General features: G+C 55.7%; 6 protein-coding genes across 6 annotated transcripts; 1 reads left to right on the top strand and 5 right to left on the bottom strand.

Annotated features, from left to right (window-relative positions):
- Positions 1-1,479: 1,479 nt before the first annotated feature.
- Positions 1,480-2,943, top strand: C8A04DRAFT_35093 (uncharacterized protein; the record flags this gene model as incomplete). The annotated part of the gene is made up of 4 exons (XM_062783039.1): positions 1,480-1,648; positions 1,739-2,209; positions 2,288-2,382; positions 2,452-2,943. 4 exons carry the CDS (start codon positions 1,480-1,482, stop codon positions 2,941-2,943), a joined length of 1,227 nt encoding a protein of 408 aa, XP_062639761.1.
- Positions 2,944-3,116: 173 nt separating this feature from the next.
- On the bottom strand, positions 3,117-4,890 carry C8A04DRAFT_35092 (major facilitator superfamily domain-containing protein; the record flags this gene model as incomplete). The annotated part of the gene is made up of 4 exons (XM_062783038.1): positions 3,117-3,149; positions 3,257-3,471; positions 3,532-4,764; positions 4,872-4,890. 4 exons carry the CDS (start codon positions 4,888-4,890, stop codon positions 3,117-3,119), a joined length of 1,500 nt encoding a protein of 499 aa, XP_062639760.1.
- A 1,621-nt stretch (positions 4,891-6,511) lies between these two features.
- On the bottom strand, positions 6,512-9,906 carry C8A04DRAFT_35091 (uncharacterized protein; the record flags this gene model as incomplete). The annotated part of the gene is made up of 4 exons (XM_062783037.1): positions 6,512-6,637; positions 6,674-9,060; positions 9,198-9,353; positions 9,699-9,906. The coding sequence occupies 4 exons, from the start codon at positions 9,904-9,906 to the stop codon at positions 6,512-6,514; spliced, it is 2,877 nt and encodes a 958-aa protein (XP_062639759.1).
- A 2,626-nt stretch (positions 9,907-12,532) lies between these two features.
- C8A04DRAFT_9900 (Cdc37 N terminal kinase binding-domain-containing protein) lies at positions 12,533-14,150 on the bottom strand (the record flags this gene model as incomplete). Its single annotated transcript, XM_062785673.1, has 4 exons — positions 12,533-12,652; positions 12,728-13,316; positions 13,368-14,062; positions 14,130-14,150. The coding sequence occupies 4 exons, from the start codon at positions 14,148-14,150 to the stop codon at positions 12,533-12,535; spliced, it is 1,425 nt and encodes a 474-aa protein (XP_062639758.1).
- Positions 14,151-15,093: 943 nt separating this feature from the next.
- On the bottom strand, positions 15,094-15,825 carry C8A04DRAFT_35089 (uncharacterized protein; the record flags this gene model as incomplete). The annotated part of the gene is made up of 1 exon (XM_062783036.1): positions 15,094-15,825. One exon carries the CDS (start codon positions 15,823-15,825, stop codon positions 15,094-15,096), a length of 732 nt encoding a protein of 243 aa, XP_062639757.1.
- Positions 15,826-17,049: 1,224 nt separating this feature from the next.
- On the bottom strand, positions 17,050-18,040 carry C8A04DRAFT_25895 (uncharacterized protein; the record flags this gene model as incomplete). The annotated part of the gene is made up of 3 exons (XM_062779737.1): positions 17,050-17,447; positions 17,608-17,721; positions 17,812-18,040. The coding sequence occupies 3 exons, from the start codon at positions 18,038-18,040 to the stop codon at positions 17,050-17,052; spliced, it is 741 nt and encodes a 246-aa protein (XP_062639756.1).
- Positions 18,041-18,581: the final 541 nt, after the last annotated feature.

The following is an 18,581-nucleotide window of genomic DNA, read 5'->3' as shown; positions in this document are numbered from 1 at the left end:
CCCCACATTCGTCGGAGTTAGCATGCTTATATAGTTGTTTCAACTGCACATTGATTGGGTTTTCGTTTTTTTTTTTTCAACTTGCTGGGACATACTACTGGGCGTCGCTTCTGGTCACCAAGAGGATGGGATATGGCGATTTGGGACACACACACATAGTGGCGCTGTCACGCATGCGCGCACCTACAGACACAGTCATCGACAGACACAAGGCGTTTTGGAAAGGAGGCACCGCCCCTAAGGGGGTTCGTGGGCGATGGGCCCGATGGTCATCATCCTTGCTGTTTATTTTACTGGCTATTATTTATTGCTACTAGTAGTATATTTTTTTCTCCTTCTCGTTTTTTACTTTCCTTTCCTGGATTGTCGATGTGGATGGCGCTTGGGTTGGTTCGCCTGGGCTTGGGATTCTTACTCTTTCCCGCTTTTCGCTTCATTTCTCCCATTTTCCGTCGTTTCTTTACCATATTGGCGTTTGCAGGCTCGTTCGGTCCGGTCTGGCTTAGTTCGTATGGCATTCTAAGGAAGGGTGAACCGATGGGATCGTTGAGATTGGCAGTTTGGCACTTTGCATGTTAAACGGAGGAAATAGGTGGACAGATCGGGCAGCCCCAGGCGAGGGCGGGCCTGCTTGACACAGAGGGAAATTGATACAGACGGTGCGATACGATACAGTCTAGGCCGGTACAAATGAAATATTGATACTACGTTTGGGTGTTTGTGATGTGTTGCACCATATATTTCAGAGACAAGTGGAGGATTTCCCAAGATATGGCTTTCAAATTTGGTTGATGATTACAATTGGGCTGTCTACTTCCGTAACACACGCCGACACCAGCCAGCGCAATCACAGCAGATCTAAAAGGGTAGTTCATCCCCAGGGACAGACGGAGACAACCATCTAACAAAAACAACAAAAAAAACAAAAACATACAACACCGGGGATTCCCCAGTCGTCACCGACCTGAGTACTGATCCGGCCGTCGCCAGTTTGACTAGGGGAGAGCGGACGGGATCCCGTATTTTCTAGCGCGTATGGTCGTATGTGACAGTCTGGTCTCCAGAAGTTGTTGAAGAATGCCTGGGGGGGAAGAGTCGGGGGGGGGGATGTGCAGGATGATGCACAGAATGAGGTTTATGTCTAAGTGCCATTCCTGCCGTGCCCCGCATGGTCCCTTTGCGTGACATTACCGCTGCGGGGAACGGGGAACGGGGCCGAGAAGGGTGGGGAGGGGGGATGTAACCTAAGTGAGTTGAGTTGATGATCATGACGGGTGGACGAGTGAGTGAGTGAGGGAGTGAGTGCTAACGTCAGTGGGGGTGTGTGCTTGATTACACCTACACATACACACACACATACACACACAAACACACACTCATCCCATCACTTACACACACATTGTGACATACACATCCATCCATCTGTCTTACCGTCGGAGATAGCTCTCAACATCGATGTCAACAGTATCACCCGCTACGATGGAGGACACAACACGACCAACACGGCCACCGTTAGGACCGGGTAACGACAGCGACAACCAAGATGAAACTACCCGCCTGCTCGCGTCTTGGCAGATAGACGAACAGACCCATGCGCGGATCCTTGAGACGGAGATTGTACCTGTGGAGCTGGGGCCGTTTCTGAAGGGTCCCGTGGGGTTTGGTGAGGGTGACAGCGCGAGTGAGGGCATAAACGAGAGAGGAGGAAAAGGAGGGGGAATAGAAGGAGGTGAAATAGAAGGAGGACAGACCGGCCAACGACCGCTGGTCATTTTCGTAATTGGCCAAACGGGCGCAGGCAAGAGTGTGTTTACACCATGTCTGTTGGAGGCGCTTCGGGAAGAGGATGATGGGGGAAATAGTAGGGAGAAAGGGGAGCAAAAACAACGATCTGTCCTTCACCTCATCGCCGATACTTACAAGACATACCACCCTTTTTATCACGCTGCGTTGGCTCACGATCAGGGACGGGCTACTACCGCTAGCTCTGCTTATGCTTCTGGTACTATCCTCAGTACTAGCACCAGCACCAACACCAACCCTACCAATCCTGAGACGCACTCCCCAAACACCACTACCACACCAACCCCAACCCCAAAAAAGCCCCTCGCCTCCCGCCTCGCCGGCCCCTCCGCAGCCCGCTGGCTCCGCGAGATCTGTGAGCGGGCCGCAGCTCTACACGTTCCCCGTGTGGTGATTGAGTTAGCTTGTCGGCGGGGACGAGGACCAGGACGAGGCAACGGAGGGACGCTACAAGCCGGAGGGGCAACAGAAGGGGGTGAACTAGCACGTCTAGCGAGCGGGGTGTTTTCTCTGCACGGGTATACAGTACGTGTGGCGGTGTTGGCGGTACCTACGCCGTTAAGTCGGTTGGGGGTTTTGGTAAGGTTTTATGCGGCGTCTTCTGCTTCTTCTGCTTCTTCCTCTACTTCTGGGGGTTCGCAAGGACAGGAACAGCAGCAGGAACAGCAACAGCAACAGCACCAGCACAAAATGCCCCCACGCCTAACACCGCGCGTGGTGCACGACGAGAGTGTCGCAGGCGTGCGTGAGGCCGTGGCGTGGGTGGACGCGGGCATGGATGCGGTTGATGGGGGATCGTTCGTGGCTGATAGGGTGGTGGTTTTGCGTCGGGGTGGGGGGGTTGTTCATGAAAGGGAGAGCGATCGGGTACGGCAAGTAGAAGAAGAAGGGGAGAAGACAGAGAAACCGGACAGCGCGGGGAGGGCACTGGAGCGTGAGCAAGCCCGGCCGCTGTCGCGCGCGGACAGAAAGACGGCTGCGGCGGATATTGCGATGCTCAGGGCGCTGGGGGGTCCGGGGGTGGATAAGGAGGTGGATGATATTGAGGGACTGTTGGAGGAGCTGGGTGAAGAGACTGAGACAGAGACTGAGGCAAAAATGTTTGATGCGGCGGCTTTCGTATCGATGAGGGAGTCGTAGTAGAAGTAGCGTAGAGTATGCTAATCACCTGAAAGATAAATCAAGACGGTTGAGCCTGATCGGCGGCATGGTAATTATGCTCTGAGTTTAAATATGGGTATCCTATACCGAGCTGACCAACATTGTAACCAACTTGTACACACACAACCACCCGTTCCACATACGTTGCTCCCCTAGAGCATGTACCTGAATTCGGGGTTCAAATCCTATATTTACACCGTTAGTCACTAGCCATACGTAAACCCGGGAGGGAGAAAATAAAACAAAAAAAGGGGGGGGGAGGGGGAAAAAAAGGGGGAAAAAGTAAACTCACCCCTAGATCCAGTTTCTCCGACTCAGTCAAGTTCAGGTTCCGCACCTGCTTGCTCCGCTTCTTGTTCTCCCACGTGATGGCCGCGGCGTACAGCACACACGAGACCACACTGAGGCAGATGAAGGAGATGCAGATGGCGTAGCCCTTGGTGAAGAGCGGGCCGTCCTCCTTGATGAACGAGTAGGTCGCGATGATGCCGCCGATGTTGCCGAAGCCTGCGGAGGGTTAGCATACTGCCTTAGCGAAGTGTAAAAAGGAAAGAAGATGAGACATACCAATCTGCCAGGCACTCCCAATGGCCCTGCGGTGATGCCCTCCCAAATTCATGTTGAACCAGCACACAATGATGGGCATGGCCGAGTAGGTGCCCATGCAGGTCAGGAACAGCGCGGCATACTGCACCGAAAGGTTGTCATGCACGGTAAGCAAGACCGCAAACCCGGCAATCGCAATCGATATAGGGGCCAGGATGAACAGAAACCGGTGCTGGGCCCAGTCGGAAAAGACAGCAACAATCATGGAGAACACAAACGACACAGCCCAAGGGGGCACAGAGCGCAGCTGCGTGGTGATGGGGTCGAAGTGGTAGCTGCCCAAGATAGTCGGCGCAAAGTACGCGTACGAATACGCCGGCACGATCAGGCCAAAGTACATGAACCCGCCCAGCCAGATCTTATAGTCCGACATGACGGTGCGGACGTCACGGAAGGTGATGCGGCGGTCCGCGCCGCTCTCGCCCTGCGACTTGCGCAGCCGCGCCTTCACATATTCGCGCTCGTCGTCTCGCAGCCAGGTCGCCTGCTCGGGGAAACCGGGGAAGGTGAACCAGAAGATGGCGCCGAGGAGAACTGTGAAGCACCCTTCGATGATGAAGATCCACCGCCACCCGCGGTACCCGCGTACGTAGTCGAGGTTGCCGATGGCCGAGGCCAGCAGGCCGCCGAAGGCGCCCGCTAGCGAGGTGGAGGAGAAGAAGAGCGAGAAGCGCTTCTGGGCCTCGGCGCGGCGGTACCAGCTGCCGATGAGGTAGAAGCAGCCTGGAAAGAGCACGCACTCGAAGACGCCGAGGAAGAAGCGCGTGGCTAGCAGGCCGCTGTAGTTCTGCACCAGGCCCTGAAAGATGGTGACGGCGCCGAAGCCGGCGCAGCAGATGGACAGCCAGATGCGCGGGGACAAGTACTTGAGCAGAATGTTAGACGGCACCTCAAACAGCACGTAGGGCACGAAGAAGATGGTCAGCGCCGTGTTGTACTCGGTTCCGCCCATGCGCAGCTCGTTTTCTAGGCCGAAGGATCGCGCGTTGCCGATGTTGACTCGGTCCAGGAATGCCATCAGGTAGAGTACCGACACGAATGGGATGATGTACCAGTCGATCCGGGTTGTGATGCGCCGTTCGGTGGTGTGCGGCGGGCACACTGGGTCGTCCGCGGTGGCCGTGTCCGTGTCGGCGGCGACATGGCCGTCTTGGCCCGGCAATTGATGCCGCTTGGCGTCTTCTTCGTCCGATGCTGGACCGGTCGGTCAGTTTAGTCGTCCGATGAGGTGGAATGAATTGATTCTTCGTTTGTGGGCTAAAAAAAAGCACCAAAACTTCAGGATCGCGCTCGTAACATACCGTGTTTAACCTCGGACATGGCGGCGGAGGGGTAGCGCAGCGCTTCTCCCTGGCGAGCGGCGGTCAAAATGTTCTGCTTGAACCTCACCAAATCCCCGGGTAACGAAGCCCGTCCTTTCTTGGCGCGCGTGCAGGTCCTCTGTCCTGTCTGGAAAAGGCGCGCCGAAAGAACCTCAGCTCTCGGGAGCGAAAAGAGGGCACGCGAGGTGGCAGAGGGGAAGTTGCGGAAAAGAACAAAAAAAGAACGAGCAAGCAAAATGTCCGAAGGGATCGCAAACGCGCTGCAAACACCAAGCGATGGGATCGTGGGACCATGAGTATCTTAACTCATTCTACGGCCTACTTAGTAAGCCAATGGCTTACGGTGACTGGTGAGTGATACCCGAGCTCTCCGGGGTCGGGGTCCGAGCAGGGGCGGTTGTTGCCGATCACCTTCCGAATACGGGCGTTTTCTTCGATCCTGGGGTGGTTTTACAACGTGGTGTGGACGATGGGACAAGGGTGTTTCGTTTTCCGTGGACGGCATCACGACAGCAAGGGCCAGGCCACAGGCCACATGTACACCAGGGGGGAGAGGCGGGGCAGCTTGTGTTTGCTTCGAGAATGATGTTCAAAATGTCCGAGATACAATAGAGCCGTTCGATACCGCGACCAAACCACCAACATCCATCATTTCTCCAACGAGGCCAAGACCTTGATATCCCCCATCCCAGACAAGGCAAAATCGCCGAAGCTTGTTCCGAGCGCCCGCGGATTAAAGACGGGGAAAGTGGGGAACCCAGGCTTTGCTTCCTGCCGAACTCAATTCTGGGCCGTCGAAATGCCGAAAAGTGGATTATTCCCCGCCGAAACTGAGCCTCGCGACTGCGTAACTTTGGACGACTCTGAAGCAGCTGAAATCGAAGGTCGCCGGTTTTCGGCCAATAAAACCGCTTTCGCATTCCCATTCAAAGATGCACATTGCAAATCGCTAGGCTACCACGTCTACACTAAGCGTATAAGATCTCACTCGCATCCTGATTCCTTGATTACAATTGTGTACATGGTATGGTGTCAGTATAGTGGACGACACCAGGCTGGCCTAAAAATAAAAAAAGCGTCCCACCGCTCAAACACGACAAGATCTTCAACAGAATCACGGAGAGACCGAGAGGTGTCCAACCCTCGCTACAGAACAAAACAAGACTCACCATTGCCCCTCCGACATGATATCCTCGTTCGCTAAACAGAATCATAACCTCCCCTTTTCACCTTCCGCCTCATCGCTTCCTATGTCCTTCATCACTTTCGCCAAAAAAATCCTCCTCGCTCTAATATCTTGCTCAAATAACAGTACCCCCAGGACCGCATTCAAACAATGAAGAATATTCCACCCATATCAACATCAACCAACCCCGAAACCCGAGAGCGCTTCTCGCGTAGACATACATACATCCATCCAACTCCCACAATGTACCACAAGCCCCCTTTAACATCTCTTTTTAAAACAACCTCCGCCCGCTCGCTAGACAAAGTTCGTCAAATAAGGCCAAACACAACTTCCTTCCCCCCTTCCACCAACATCACAAAAGGACAAGAGTGTAATCAGCCAAACAAAAAGGTGGGGAATACACAGAACAACAAACAAAGGATTCAATCCTCTACTCCACACTCTCCCCCTTCTCCTGCGGCGTCGGCGGGACTTGCTGTACGGTCGGCTGTGGTTGGCCCGTGGTAGCGGTAGAGGTAGAAGGTGGAACTTGCGGTGCAGGGCGGAAAGGCAAAGTCTGCGATGGCTGTTGCGCCAATGGCTCCGTATTCACCGTAGTAGACGTCGTGGTCACGGGCGAAATTGTAGAAGTAGTGCTAGGTTCGACCGCAGAAGCCGGGTGCGCAGACTGCGGGCCCTGTGGAACAGGCACCGACGGGTTCTCCTTGTCCTCCACGCGTTTCAGGTCCAAACTCTTCCCCCGCGAGGACGACAGGAGACCGGGTATTGATGCTGTTCGCTCGGTGGCAGGCGGCGACTTGTTCCGACGATGCTCGACGTTCTCCTTGTGTTCGCGGTACTTGTTTTTGATCCAGCTTGAGAGTTTGTTGTTGGCATCGTCTTTGCCGTCCTTACCGCCGTCCCTGCCCTCTTTGCCTTCCCGGCCTTCTCGGCTCGATACTTCGACGAGCGGCGCGTCTGTGTTGATGGTGGTGCGGTCGGACGTGTCCCCCGTGGTGCTCCGCCCAGGACGGCCGGAGCTGTTGATGGATGTTCCGCTGGCGAGGGCTGTCGCGTTGGACCCAATCAGGTGGCGTGGTGAGGTCAGCGCCGGAAACGGGGGTGGCGATGTTTCATCCTTTTTGCGCGAGAGCCGCCATCGCTTCTTCTTTTCCTTTTCGCTCGTCGTGTCCGGGCTGGCCGCCTCTATGGAAGCGAATGTGGTCGACTCCCCCAATTGGTCGTGGTCCGAGCCTTCGTTGAATGAGCTGTGAAGGGAAGTGGGAGGAGACTTTCGGGATCGCAAGGACGGTTGCCCGTGCGCTGTGTCGGGATGAAGCGTCTCGGCGTGTGGATGGCCATCGTGAGCAGGGTCGGCGACCGGATGAGTAGCAACTTGGCTACCATCCTGTTGTTGGTGTTGTTCTTGTTGGTGTTGAGTTGCCTGGGCCGTGTGGGTGCCCGTGGGTGGTTGAACACGGTCAGCATCAGCATTATTGCCGCTAGGCGCGACGTGTGACGTCTGTGAAGCGGATCCCACAGATGTTTCGCTCGTCAGTTGTGCTGCTGCTGCCGCCGCCGCCCCAGTGTTTGGTACCTGGGAGCCGGACAAAATCACTTCTAAGGGATTTCCAGCGTCGGCGTTCGGGGAAATTGCTGTGGCGGAATGGGAAAGTGAAGCCGTAGAGCTGTGTGCGCTGGGGTTGGCACTGCCCGGAAGTCTCTTCTTCCGTAGCTTATTGGGTGGGCGGCCGTCATTTTCGCTCGACGCCATGCGCTGGAACAAAACGGGCAGCTTCCGTTCCTTAGACGGTGTCAAAGCCTCGGGGGTAGGAGGCTCGAGAAGTTTCTCTTGGCTCTTCTTGGTACCGGGAACAGTGAGACTGGGCTGGGGCACTCCGCTGCTGGTCGATGATCCCGCGATTGGGCCTTTCTGCGCTGGTTGTTCCTCTGAGAGGGTACCCATCTCCTCTACCAACGCTGGCGGGGATATGACTGGCTCCGCAGCTGGCGTGACCGGCGTTAAGGGAGCAATGTGAGAGTCGTTCCGGGACGCGAATTTGCCGGATTGGAGCGAAGGGGATTTTTTCGAAGGCAAGGTGTTGCTTCGAGTCAAGCCGCCCGTCGGGGTTGCAGTACCGGCCACAACGCCGCTTGTAGTAGCAGCAGTAACAGAACCAGCAGCGGCAGGTGCATTAGCCACACCAGTGGCACTGCTGCCCACGACGGCCGGACTAGCAGACCCATTGTTAGAGCGGTAGGACCTCCTCGATGAAGTCGACTTGTTTCTTCGGATCGAGCCTTCTTTTGCGACGCTCTCCGCCCCGGCGCTCGCAGTCGATGCGGATCGGTACACGCCCAATTTTGATTGATTGGTCGGGGTCGAGGGCGGTTGGAGTTGAGGCGTACCCTTCTGCACTTCTTCCACCGTCTTCTCGTCGGCCGCAGTGCCGTGCATCCCAATGAGAAAGTGGTCCTGATTCTCGATGAGGAATATGATGACACACTGGTTCAGCCGATATTCCTCGGGTGCCATGGCGTGGTTGGGGTGCGAGAGCATGCCGGGCTGGAAAATGGCAGCAAGGTTTTGCGACGTCATGCGGTTCTGATCCGACTTGGCCGCAAACACAGCGAGTAGATCTAGGATATAGAGCAGAAGCTGGCGGTTAAGAGGCGGTAGCTCGGTTATGAGTTGTTGGTACCGGATAACAGCCGCGGTCATGTTGAAGTGCTCGACAAACTGCGGGCCCTCCGCGTCGGTGGCCCCCGGCCTGGTCGCGCCCCTGAGCGGTTCCCGGAACTTCTCGTAGAGATCCAGGGGCACCACCGGCTCGGGGAGGTCGTTGAGGTATCGGCGCAGAACGTTTGCCGCATCGTGGACCGTGTAGCCGTCCCAGACTAAGCCCTTCCCGTACCGATCGGGCGAGTCGAAGATACTCTTGAGCTCCTTGATCCGTTTCTCGGAGCCGCTAAGGCGGAAGATTCCCTCGATCTCGGTGGCTATGGGCCGGGAAGAAAGAGCGAGTCAGCATCCGAAATGGGGGGTGCGGCGTGGCACACTGTGGGGTGGGTAAGAAGCAAGGTGAGGAGAGCCTGAGCCCGGCGGACAGGCTAGGGTGACTGGTAGGTATACGCACCCCGCTCCTTGAGGAAGACCCCGCATTTTGCCACGACGATGGGCACGTAGCCGTAGATATAACTCTTTCCGTCCTCGTCGATGAGGGAAATGGCGACATTGGCGTATGTGATGCTTTGGCGGAGGGGCACACCGAAGATCCCCTGGGCCCGGTGTTCTGCGACAATTAGTTTGGTTCCGGCCGGACACGATTTGCGACGCGTCTGCGCGCGGGTATGCGGCCCGTCCAATGATCGCCAGGCTAATAGGACACGGGAGAAGGCGCCCAGCTTGGGCGCCTTGTGTGGTGCTTTCGCGGTTGTTGTTGGTGGCTGGCTCAAGCTTGCACTTGCACTTGCTCGATGAGCCGTGAGCCTGTCTTCTTCCGACACGATGCGCCATAGGAGGGAGGGCGCGGGTGGGGGGCAATCGACGACGCCATCCATATCTTCTGCGAATAGAGCGGCGGTTCTTTGGGGGGCTGTTCTTGGGAATGGTATTATGACGGACGGGGCGGCTGTACCGTGTGACTCTTGGTGCTTCGACGGGAGCTTAAAGCCCTTCCACCACGACTTCAAATCGCGCTTGTTGGGCGGGGACACAGCCGAGTGTATGGGAACGGTAGGGGCCGCCGGGGTGCTGGGAGTGGCCGGCGCATTCGCGTGCTGGTGCTGGTGCTGCTGTGGCATCGCCGGCTGTTGGGTAGCCGGTGGTTGTACGGGGGATGTCATGGTTGCGGCGGCGCGACGGAGGACTGGTAATTGTGTCTTGCGGCCGGGCTGGGCCGATGATTGTGGGTAGTTTGCGCCAGGGTGCTCGGCGAGGAATCGAAGCTGAGATGAATGCGGGATGAGGCGGAAGGTCCCGGGGATGCGGGCGCACGGGCACAGATGTTTGCTCCAAGGAGCTAGGCGCCGGAGGCCTTAGACGACGTGTGGGGAGAGCTGGCGAGCGTCGTCGAGCAAACCAACGACGCGATGTCGTCCGTTCTTTGAGCACGATCGATTACGCTCCGTGGCCGCGTTCAGCGGGATCGCAATCTCGTCTCTCCAATTATGGTGTGACGGAAGAAGAGAATGACCGCGGCGGGACGCGCTAGCAATGCATCGTCCTCGTATCGACGCGACGAGGGGCTGGTGTCGGTAATTGCGAGTTTGACGAAATGAGGGCGCTTGGTGTGACGACAGGGCAGAGGAACAACAAGCAGGTCGGGGGTGGGGAAGGGGGGCACAGTGGCGGTCCAGCTGCGACAGCGCCACAGCGGCGCATTGCGGGGCGCGGAGAAGCCCGTGACACATCACGTGGGTGACTAAACGCTGCCCCTGAGAATGGACGAAATGTAACGACCACAGAAGCTTAGAGTAGAAGGAAAAGCACCTCGAAGTGATTGGTCGGCCGGTGTGTATCAGGAGATGTCTTACGTGTTAGGGAAAAGAAGCTGGGTTAGACACGGTAATCAAGCACTCGCAGGTGAGCGGGAAAACAGCAGTGTTTCGATTTGGACGGTGAAATCTGAATACATGATCCTGAAATCCAAAACCGGAACTCATCTTAAACATCAAGCCCTGAGATATGGGCTTGAGAGGCGCCAAGTTTCCCGAGCGCGAACCAACACCAGCTGACCAGCAGCAGTGCCTCGAAGCCACACCATCCGACCAGTAGCAGTTCCAGCCGATACTAATCTGCAGCAGCCCACACAAAGTTTCCATCCTCCCCGTCGGGTACGGTACCTCACAAGTCCAAAAACTTCATCCAGGTTCTGGGACACTGGCTGGGGTCGGTTAATGGTTGGCTTGGTCTTCAATGCGTCGAGACATGCCCGCCGAGCAAGAGCAGTACGTCCGAACAGACCCACGGCCACCACAGGCTCCGCACGAATGAGTGGCCCGTCCAGAACCTGTACAGCTGGAGCACGTCGTCGTGCGATGGAAGGTGCGCATACCATGGCATCTCCGACAAGTCTCGGGCCTGATAGCACCACCCCGTCCAATCGAGCTTCCGGAAACAGTCGTGTTTCTCTCGGTCCCGGATCCTCCACAGCGTGAGCAATTCTCTTCGTAAGACCGGGTACCGGAACCGCCGCACGAGCCACAGTTGCCGCGAACCCTACCACTTCCAGAACAGGCAGAGCACTGCACCCTGGTGAGGCCGGTGTCGAGGCAAACGTTGCATTGTCTCATCTTGACAAGTGTCGGGCTAGATCTTGAGGTCTCGTAAGCATTCCTACTTCTTCCAGAGGAGGCTTCGAGGTGTCTTACCTAAACGTGGAGTTGGAGAGGCAGGTTTGGACGTCTAGCCGTTCAATTTCGAGCCCGGAGTTGGAAGAAGAAACGAGTAGCAGGGGTCGTGATCCGATTCAGCGTCAGAACGCAAAGAAAGAGGAAGCAATGGGGAAAAGGGCAGGACGGGTCCGTGAATTCTGGGGATATCTGGAAGCTCGTTGGGTAACTTTGAGGAATCACTCAACAAGGGACCGTTGGATGGGCATGCATGCTTCCTTATATCCTCGCGTCCCACTGACTGGCTTGTGACTGGCAACCATAGAGACGCCCTCAGGAGGGGCGTACTTCCGGCACCGAACTGGGACGCAGACCGAGGCGAGTTGGAGCCGCTCAGAGTTTGAAACAGGTTGGCATTGAAGGCCAACCCGAGTTTGGCTTGGAGGAGGGGAGCGGCCATGGCCGTCGTTGACCGAGTCCATGAAACACTGGTGAGAAGCGAGGTCATGTGTAGAGAAAGCACTGTGACGCAGGAGGCCAGCAACAAGGTTTGAGGTACTATATTAGGCCGACTGGAAGGGGGAGGCGTTTATCTGAGCCGCCGGAATGACCAAGAATACTCTCGCGATCGTTGGTAGGAACAGGCCGTGCGTTCTGTTGGCCCGAAGTTATGGTCATAAGCGCTCGTGAACAGTGTCGTTCGTATGCAGGTTTGGGCAGTTTGGGCAGGTTTGGGCGAACTGACACCGCGCCGCCGCTCTCTGGAGGTGGCTCGGCGCTTTGGGTGATGGCCGATTTGGTTTGAAGCCGGGTGGTCGTTGGCAAGGGCGTGTTTTGGCCGTTGGCAAAGGGTATTGTTGGTCGTTGGCAAAGGCCTGTGTTGGTCGTTGGCGAGGCTCGTGGTGGGTGGGGGCGAGCGACCACGAAGTGGCAAAGGGCGCTGGAGGCCTGAACCAACAGCTTCCACACGGATTTTCAGCCCCCTTCTGGACAGGAGTCAAGTTTAGGACAATTGACTGCATCGCGCCATCCGAAAAAGGGTCGCAACCGTAAAGTATTTTGAGGGCAAGCACCAAGTAAAAAGCTCTGTACTGTAACAAACATGTGCAGTTTGACAGGCGCAACGGCTCTCCCCATATTACTTGGGCTCAGGAGTGGCCGCATCTGCTACAGCAGCCTTTTCCATCTCCTGTAAGTGCCTTTTTCCTTCTTCCGTTGTGGCATCGATGATCCCTTCTTCAATGCTTAGGCAACCAGCCTTATAGAGCGCCGAGGGAAGAGAGTATCAGCGGACGTGTCTCCCTCGCACAAGCTTGGAGCAGGGGGAACTCACCTCATCAAGAAGGCTAACCATTTTCTCGGCTTCCGGAACTGCCATTTCGGCCAGGACTTTGTTGACCTCGTCCAACGATGCGCTCTCTAGCGCTGCCCTCATCTCGGGAGAGAATTGCTCAAAGATCTTCCTAGCATTTCTTCCTTTTTCGTCCTCTCCGCTCTCGGCCGGTGGAACCTGGATCCGAATTGAACTATCGTCGCCTGCTGGACACAACTGAATCTGCTCAACACCCTTCTCCTTGGAGTCCCGCTTTGCCATAGAGCGGATTTTTTGAAACCTCTCGGCGACGTCCTTCTCGAAGATCTCCCGTGCCTGATGGCCCGGCGTTGTAATGCGTTTAAAGAACAGCGCAACACCGTCGCGCCCGAGTGTATGGCAGTATTGCAGCAATACAGCTTGATGTATATACTGCCAGGCCCGTTTCTCGTCGTTTTGATCCAGCATTATGTAATAGGCTTCAATAAACAACCTGTCAGTGTCCGACCCGTCCTGGAGAAGCTCTGGGTACGACTGGAGATGGTCATGACTGGCACGGTAGTCAGAGACTGGGATCTGTGCGAAACGCTTGGCCACTAGAGACAGCTGACTCTCCTGCTCGCCATCTCCGGAGTTGTCTGTGCCGGTAGTCTTCTTGAACTTGGTCTCATCTAGGCCATGGTTCGGGTTGAGCAGCTCCACTTTGATCTCCTGTTTTGATGTCTCTTCTGATTTGGTCTCCTGTTTGGATGTCTCTCCTGGTTTGGTCCTACTGACGTGCGAACTATCGAATCCGACGTGGTAGCTTTCGCTGGTGATCTTGTTGAAGTCCTGTTGCTCAAGTGTATCGAGGTTGCTGGCGAGTTCTGCCTGAAGGTCTTGGATCTTCTGAAGATGCACACCGAGCTCCTGAACAAAGACTTCGTGGCGTTGGCCCTTCTCTGTCCCCTTCTCGTCTAGAGTTTTATTCACCTCATCAAGAATGGTCGCGAGTATCTTCGAGTAAGTCGGAAGAGGCGGCAAGTTGCTATCGAACACGCCTTCTGGTCGTGGTGGGGGATTATCTTCCGCAGGTTTGGTCGACGCCAAATCCATGACAACCTGGAACGCAATGTCGGCTGGGTTCGATTTACTATCGATAGAGCCGGCGTCCCGCGCCTGTAGGGTGGCTGTCAGGACGCCCAGACGTTGTATCAGGGTATCATTGATGATGCGCTCATGCTTTAAAGCCTGAATCTGCCGTTTTCGTTGCTGCCGCTCCATATGTATCTGGCTCTGTTTTGCCCGAATGAAGGACCGTTTGTCGACATTTGGGTGGACCTCGATATCGGAGTCGTCGCTGATCTCCAACGCGTCCTGACAGGTTCATGTTTAGTCGGACCAGCTACTTTTTCAATACCGATGCTTTCAAAAGAGAACTTACCCATTTGCTATAATCCACCATTTCGACGAAACGGCTGGTGTTGAGAAGTGTGGGTGGGGAAGGAGTTGAGGTTCCCGGAATTTTGGAAGGTTGCAGGAGGTTTGGGTACCTATTAGATTGTGAGGGCAGTTACACACTGTAAGAAGGAGGGGAACCTGTGTCAGAACCGCGCGCTGCGCGGCACCTGTCTCACGTGACTCCGCGTAACCCAAAAACAGCCAGCTGATCCAGAGTACTGGTAGCTTGTCCTTTGCGTTCGACCAGGACGACAGATTCGAGGTAGCTGGGACCCTTGTGATTGGGAGCACTGTGGCCGTCGAAGGCTTGTACCGTCTGCTTGAAGTGATGCGACTACTTGCGGATTGGGCCGCGAGCGAATCTTGTAGTTCAGTTGCGTGGTGTGCTGCGTACCTTAGCTAGGTTTGACGATGCTGGCCACCTATTGACTTTAGTTTACGTGAGCTCATATACCCTTTTACGCATAGCCTCCTCCCCGGCCCCCAATCAACCCTATCCCATTTAAGATTTTCTGGCCCTCCTAGCTCCAGTTACTCTCTGTGTTATGTACTCGACTCATAATATTATAGGTAGTCAGCTTTGATAGTTAAGACGTCAGGGTAATCGGGCACGGGGAAAATGGGGGCGGAATGAACGACCCATTGGGATCCACGGTATCTCAACAACGATTTTTTTTAACCATGTCCAAAATAACGAACGAGCGGAAAGAAAATACCAGTTGTTGTGAAATGGGAGATCACATGCAATGTACAAGCTCCTTGACAGAGGAAGCCCTGCGCGAGGCTGACTGTTTATATCTATGTACAGAACGAGAAGATGAACGAAAATACAACCATTACGGCGGTGAGTTCTTATATACAAGGGAATAGGCCACTACGATGTGGCTCTATGTACACTTTCTTACTCCTCCTGTTGACATTCGCCCGTTTACCAGGAAAGACCCAATTTACTCCTCCACAACCTTCTTGTAGCGGTACGGCTTAGCAGTGTGGCTGCCCACGCCCCAGCCAACAGACCGCTTGTACTGCACACAGCCATAAGTCCCGCGGCACTCGAGGGTGTTGTAGGCCGAGTGGGCCGAGTCCGCCCACGACAGGAACAGCGTGACGTGACCATCAGCACCGCCGGTGCCAGCGCCAAGGGTGCCGACAAAGTCACCGGGCTTGAGGGCGTCCCAGGAGATGGAAGTGGCGATATCCGGCAGGCTGACGGTATTGTAGCCCGGGGCGTAGGCGTGCAGGGCCATGGAGACGAAGCCGGAGCAGTCGGTGCGGTAGTTGCGGCCCTGGGGGTCAGGGTAGTTCTTGGTCATGGAGTAAGGGACGTGGCGGGAGACCCAGTACTGGCCGCGGGAGATGATCTCGGTGCGGTTGATGTTGCCCTGGTAGGCGGAGCCGCCGCCGGCGACGGCGCATTCTTTGGTGACCATGCTGTTGGAGCCGGTCTTGACGTAGTAGTCGGAGACGTAGCAGCCGTCGGTAGTCTTGTCCCAGATCGAGTTGCCGGTGATGGTCTCGCCGTAGGTCTGGCAGTCGAGCTTGACGTCTGTGTCCCGCGGGTAGGTCTTGACCGAGCTGTAGCTGGTGCCCGGGCCGGTGCGGCAGTTGACGTCGTCGCCGGTGATGGGGTAGGCCGCGACGGCCGTGGCCAGGGCCAGGACGAGACCGGCGAGCTGCATGGTGGTGGTGATGGTGAGATAAAGAGGTTGTTTAGGTGAATCGACCGTTGTGTTGACTGTGGTGTTGTGACTGGAGGTAAGGGTAGCGAACTTGGAGGAGGCCGGGGATGCTTTATACACAGTCGACTTTCAACTCTTGGCTAGTTATCCCGATCGACGTGACGTGCGGCTAAGACATCGATTTCTAACATTAAACCTACCGGTGCTGAACAGAGTAATTCCCCTCGTCTCGACTATTTTCGTCAGATTTGCCTCGTCGAATACTACGTCAACAACCATCTCTGATCTCCATGTCCAGGGGTCCCGTCTGTTGTCAACGGCGGGCCCGCGGAGCTCAACGCGCCAAGCCGAGGCTCAACTCGGCGCATTCGCAGCTCTCACCCACCTTTCCTCCCCCTTCCCTATCGCCACAGGCCAAACACAGACGTCAGGGGGCCGATCTTGGTGGGTACCATGCGATGGGTTCACCCGCTCTTACTTGGTGATCTTGCCGCACGAAAATGGAAACATGGTGTCGGAGTTGGCTCCAACAGGTCAACAACTCGTCTAGACGCTGCGGGCGCTCGGTGATGGGGAAAGGAAGGAGACCGCTGTTTGGACGACCCGATGGGCTGAAGGGGGGTAGCATCGGATGGCGGCGGAGATTTCAGGGACTAGCTTTTGAGCTTTTGTTGTTGATGGGCGTCCGAAAATAGCATGCTAGTGGGGTTGTGAAGCACCAAAATAAATCGTCAGACGGATGAATTCTCCGCCTGTCTTTTGCGTGCCGGACCGATGGCCCACTAAAACCCCTGGGCATTCCCCACGTTTTTGCAGCTCTGGGCCTTGCCTGGGAAATTTGAAGATTGAGACAAGCCTCGGAATGTTCAAGAAAAGAGAGTGAATCGACAAAGAGCAACGCATTTTTCGGATTCAGAGATCTCGATACTACCTTTTCAACTGAGATTTACGAAGTACGGGCTTGTGGTTCTAGCCTTTGGTTCTAGGCCTGGGGTCGAGGCTCGGTCCTCCCAACATATTTTCCAACGGCAAGAAAAAAAATCATGAGAAAAGTCCTTTCGCTTCACGATCTGTGTTGACACTAGGCTCTCAAATCCGAAGGGCCCCGTTTCTGTGAGGACATGCCCACCCGGAATATTCCGCACTTCCTTCCGCCCAGCCCAACAACAGCACGCTGCATCCTATGTAATACGAAGTACAGAATCCAGAACCACCACCCCTCCATCACAAAATCGAATTTGACGGCAACAGCCCATTCCTCCACTTCATCGCCGAGTTCGAATTAGCCCACTCCAAGACAGCATCGTAATCAACACACTCATGCTCCGACCCTTCCCCCGGCCCAGCGCCCGTGTGACCCTCGAGCGTGGTGTCAGCCGAGCACATGATGCCCTGGCGGATGTAGTTGAAGCAGTGCGCCGTGTGGTGGGCGACCTCCTCGGTCAGCTCGACTCCGCCGTATCCTTGCTGGTAGTGCTCCGCGATGTAGGACAGGCAGTGCAGCTGGTGAAAGACGGTCATCATGTAGCCTGGTCCGTCGTTGTGCCGGTCCAGCGCGACTGTGTATGGCTCGGGGAGGTCGTAGCGGTCGGCGTCGGCGACGACGACGTAGCCTCGGCTGTCTGGGGAGGGGCGGGGTTGTCAGCAACTTGCGTGTTTGGTTTTTGCTCGCTCGGTCAAGCTTGTTTGTCTAATTTGCCTGCCGCTCTGGGAGTTGCTTTTGAACCCCCACGGCCACCGTACATCTCATGTCTCATGTCTCATGTCTCAGGTGGCACATACCTGCGCTCAGCTCGATCCAGTTATGGAGGGTCTGGAGAGTTAACGTTTCGTTGAACCACATATCTCCCCGGACATATCGGGGGTTGTCTTGGAATGTGTAGATCTTTCGCTCGACTGGAGAGCGGGTTAGCAGCGCTCTCAAGGTATCGGTGGATAACCAGGGACCGGAGAAATCGAAGAACCACGGCCGGGGCGTTCACTAACACTGAGGCACGGGCGTGCGCCGGAGGGTAGGCCGGCTCGCAATGAGAGGTTTCGCGACGAGGAGATACACGATGGTGGCGGCCATGGCAATTTCTAGCAACAACCGCAAGTACCACACCACGCCTCGTGTCCGGGGGCGGTGATCCCCAAGCCCCTCATGATCGTTGTTGATGGCCTTGGGGAGAAACGTCTGTTCCTCCTCGTCCGCCTCGTGCTTTCTTGAATCCATCGCGATCAGGGTTGGATGTGTGATGCTCCGGTACCCACGCGGCCCGCGCCGACTGCTGGTTTCGAGTCCGTCGGTTGTCGTCGTCAACTGCCGTGTTTACTATTCCCTGGGTCTTGTTCCTGGCGTGCGCCTCTTTCGATGAGTGAGTGAAATCGACAAAACCTCATTCTGAATGTCGACTTGGGGCATCCAGGATATGTGTCGCGCCATTGCGGCTTCCTGGTTCCTTGAATTTAGCCGGCATGCTTTCATCCAAGATCTGGGGGAGGTTACATCGCCCCGGCAAGGAGGTGCGGAATGGTTTGCTTGACGAATGTCGGTATGTATGCACGATACCGTAAATACCAGGAAAGCAAAGAGTTAAACGTCTTCTGGGCGTTCAACACCGTAAATTCTCATCAAACAATATTCGATACTATTTCCTCCCACAGTCCCCTCCCCCCGCAAAAAATGAGCTGAACCTGTCACCCAGTGTGATGAGGTCGAGGTTCCAAAAGAGGAAATCCAACGGACAACGACCTCCGTGCTTGGCAAACACAGG

The sequence above is a fragment of the Dichotomopilus funicola genome, assembly GCF_033296635.1.
Source record: "Dichotomopilus funicola strain CBS 141.50 unplaced genomic scaffold C8A04scaffold_9, whole genome shotgun sequence".
In the NCBI taxonomy this organism is placed as follows: Eukaryota; Fungi; Ascomycota; class Sordariomycetes; order Sordariales; family Chaetomiaceae; genus Dichotomopilus; species Dichotomopilus funicola.
This window is presented reverse-complemented; position numbering and strand designations above follow the sequence as displayed.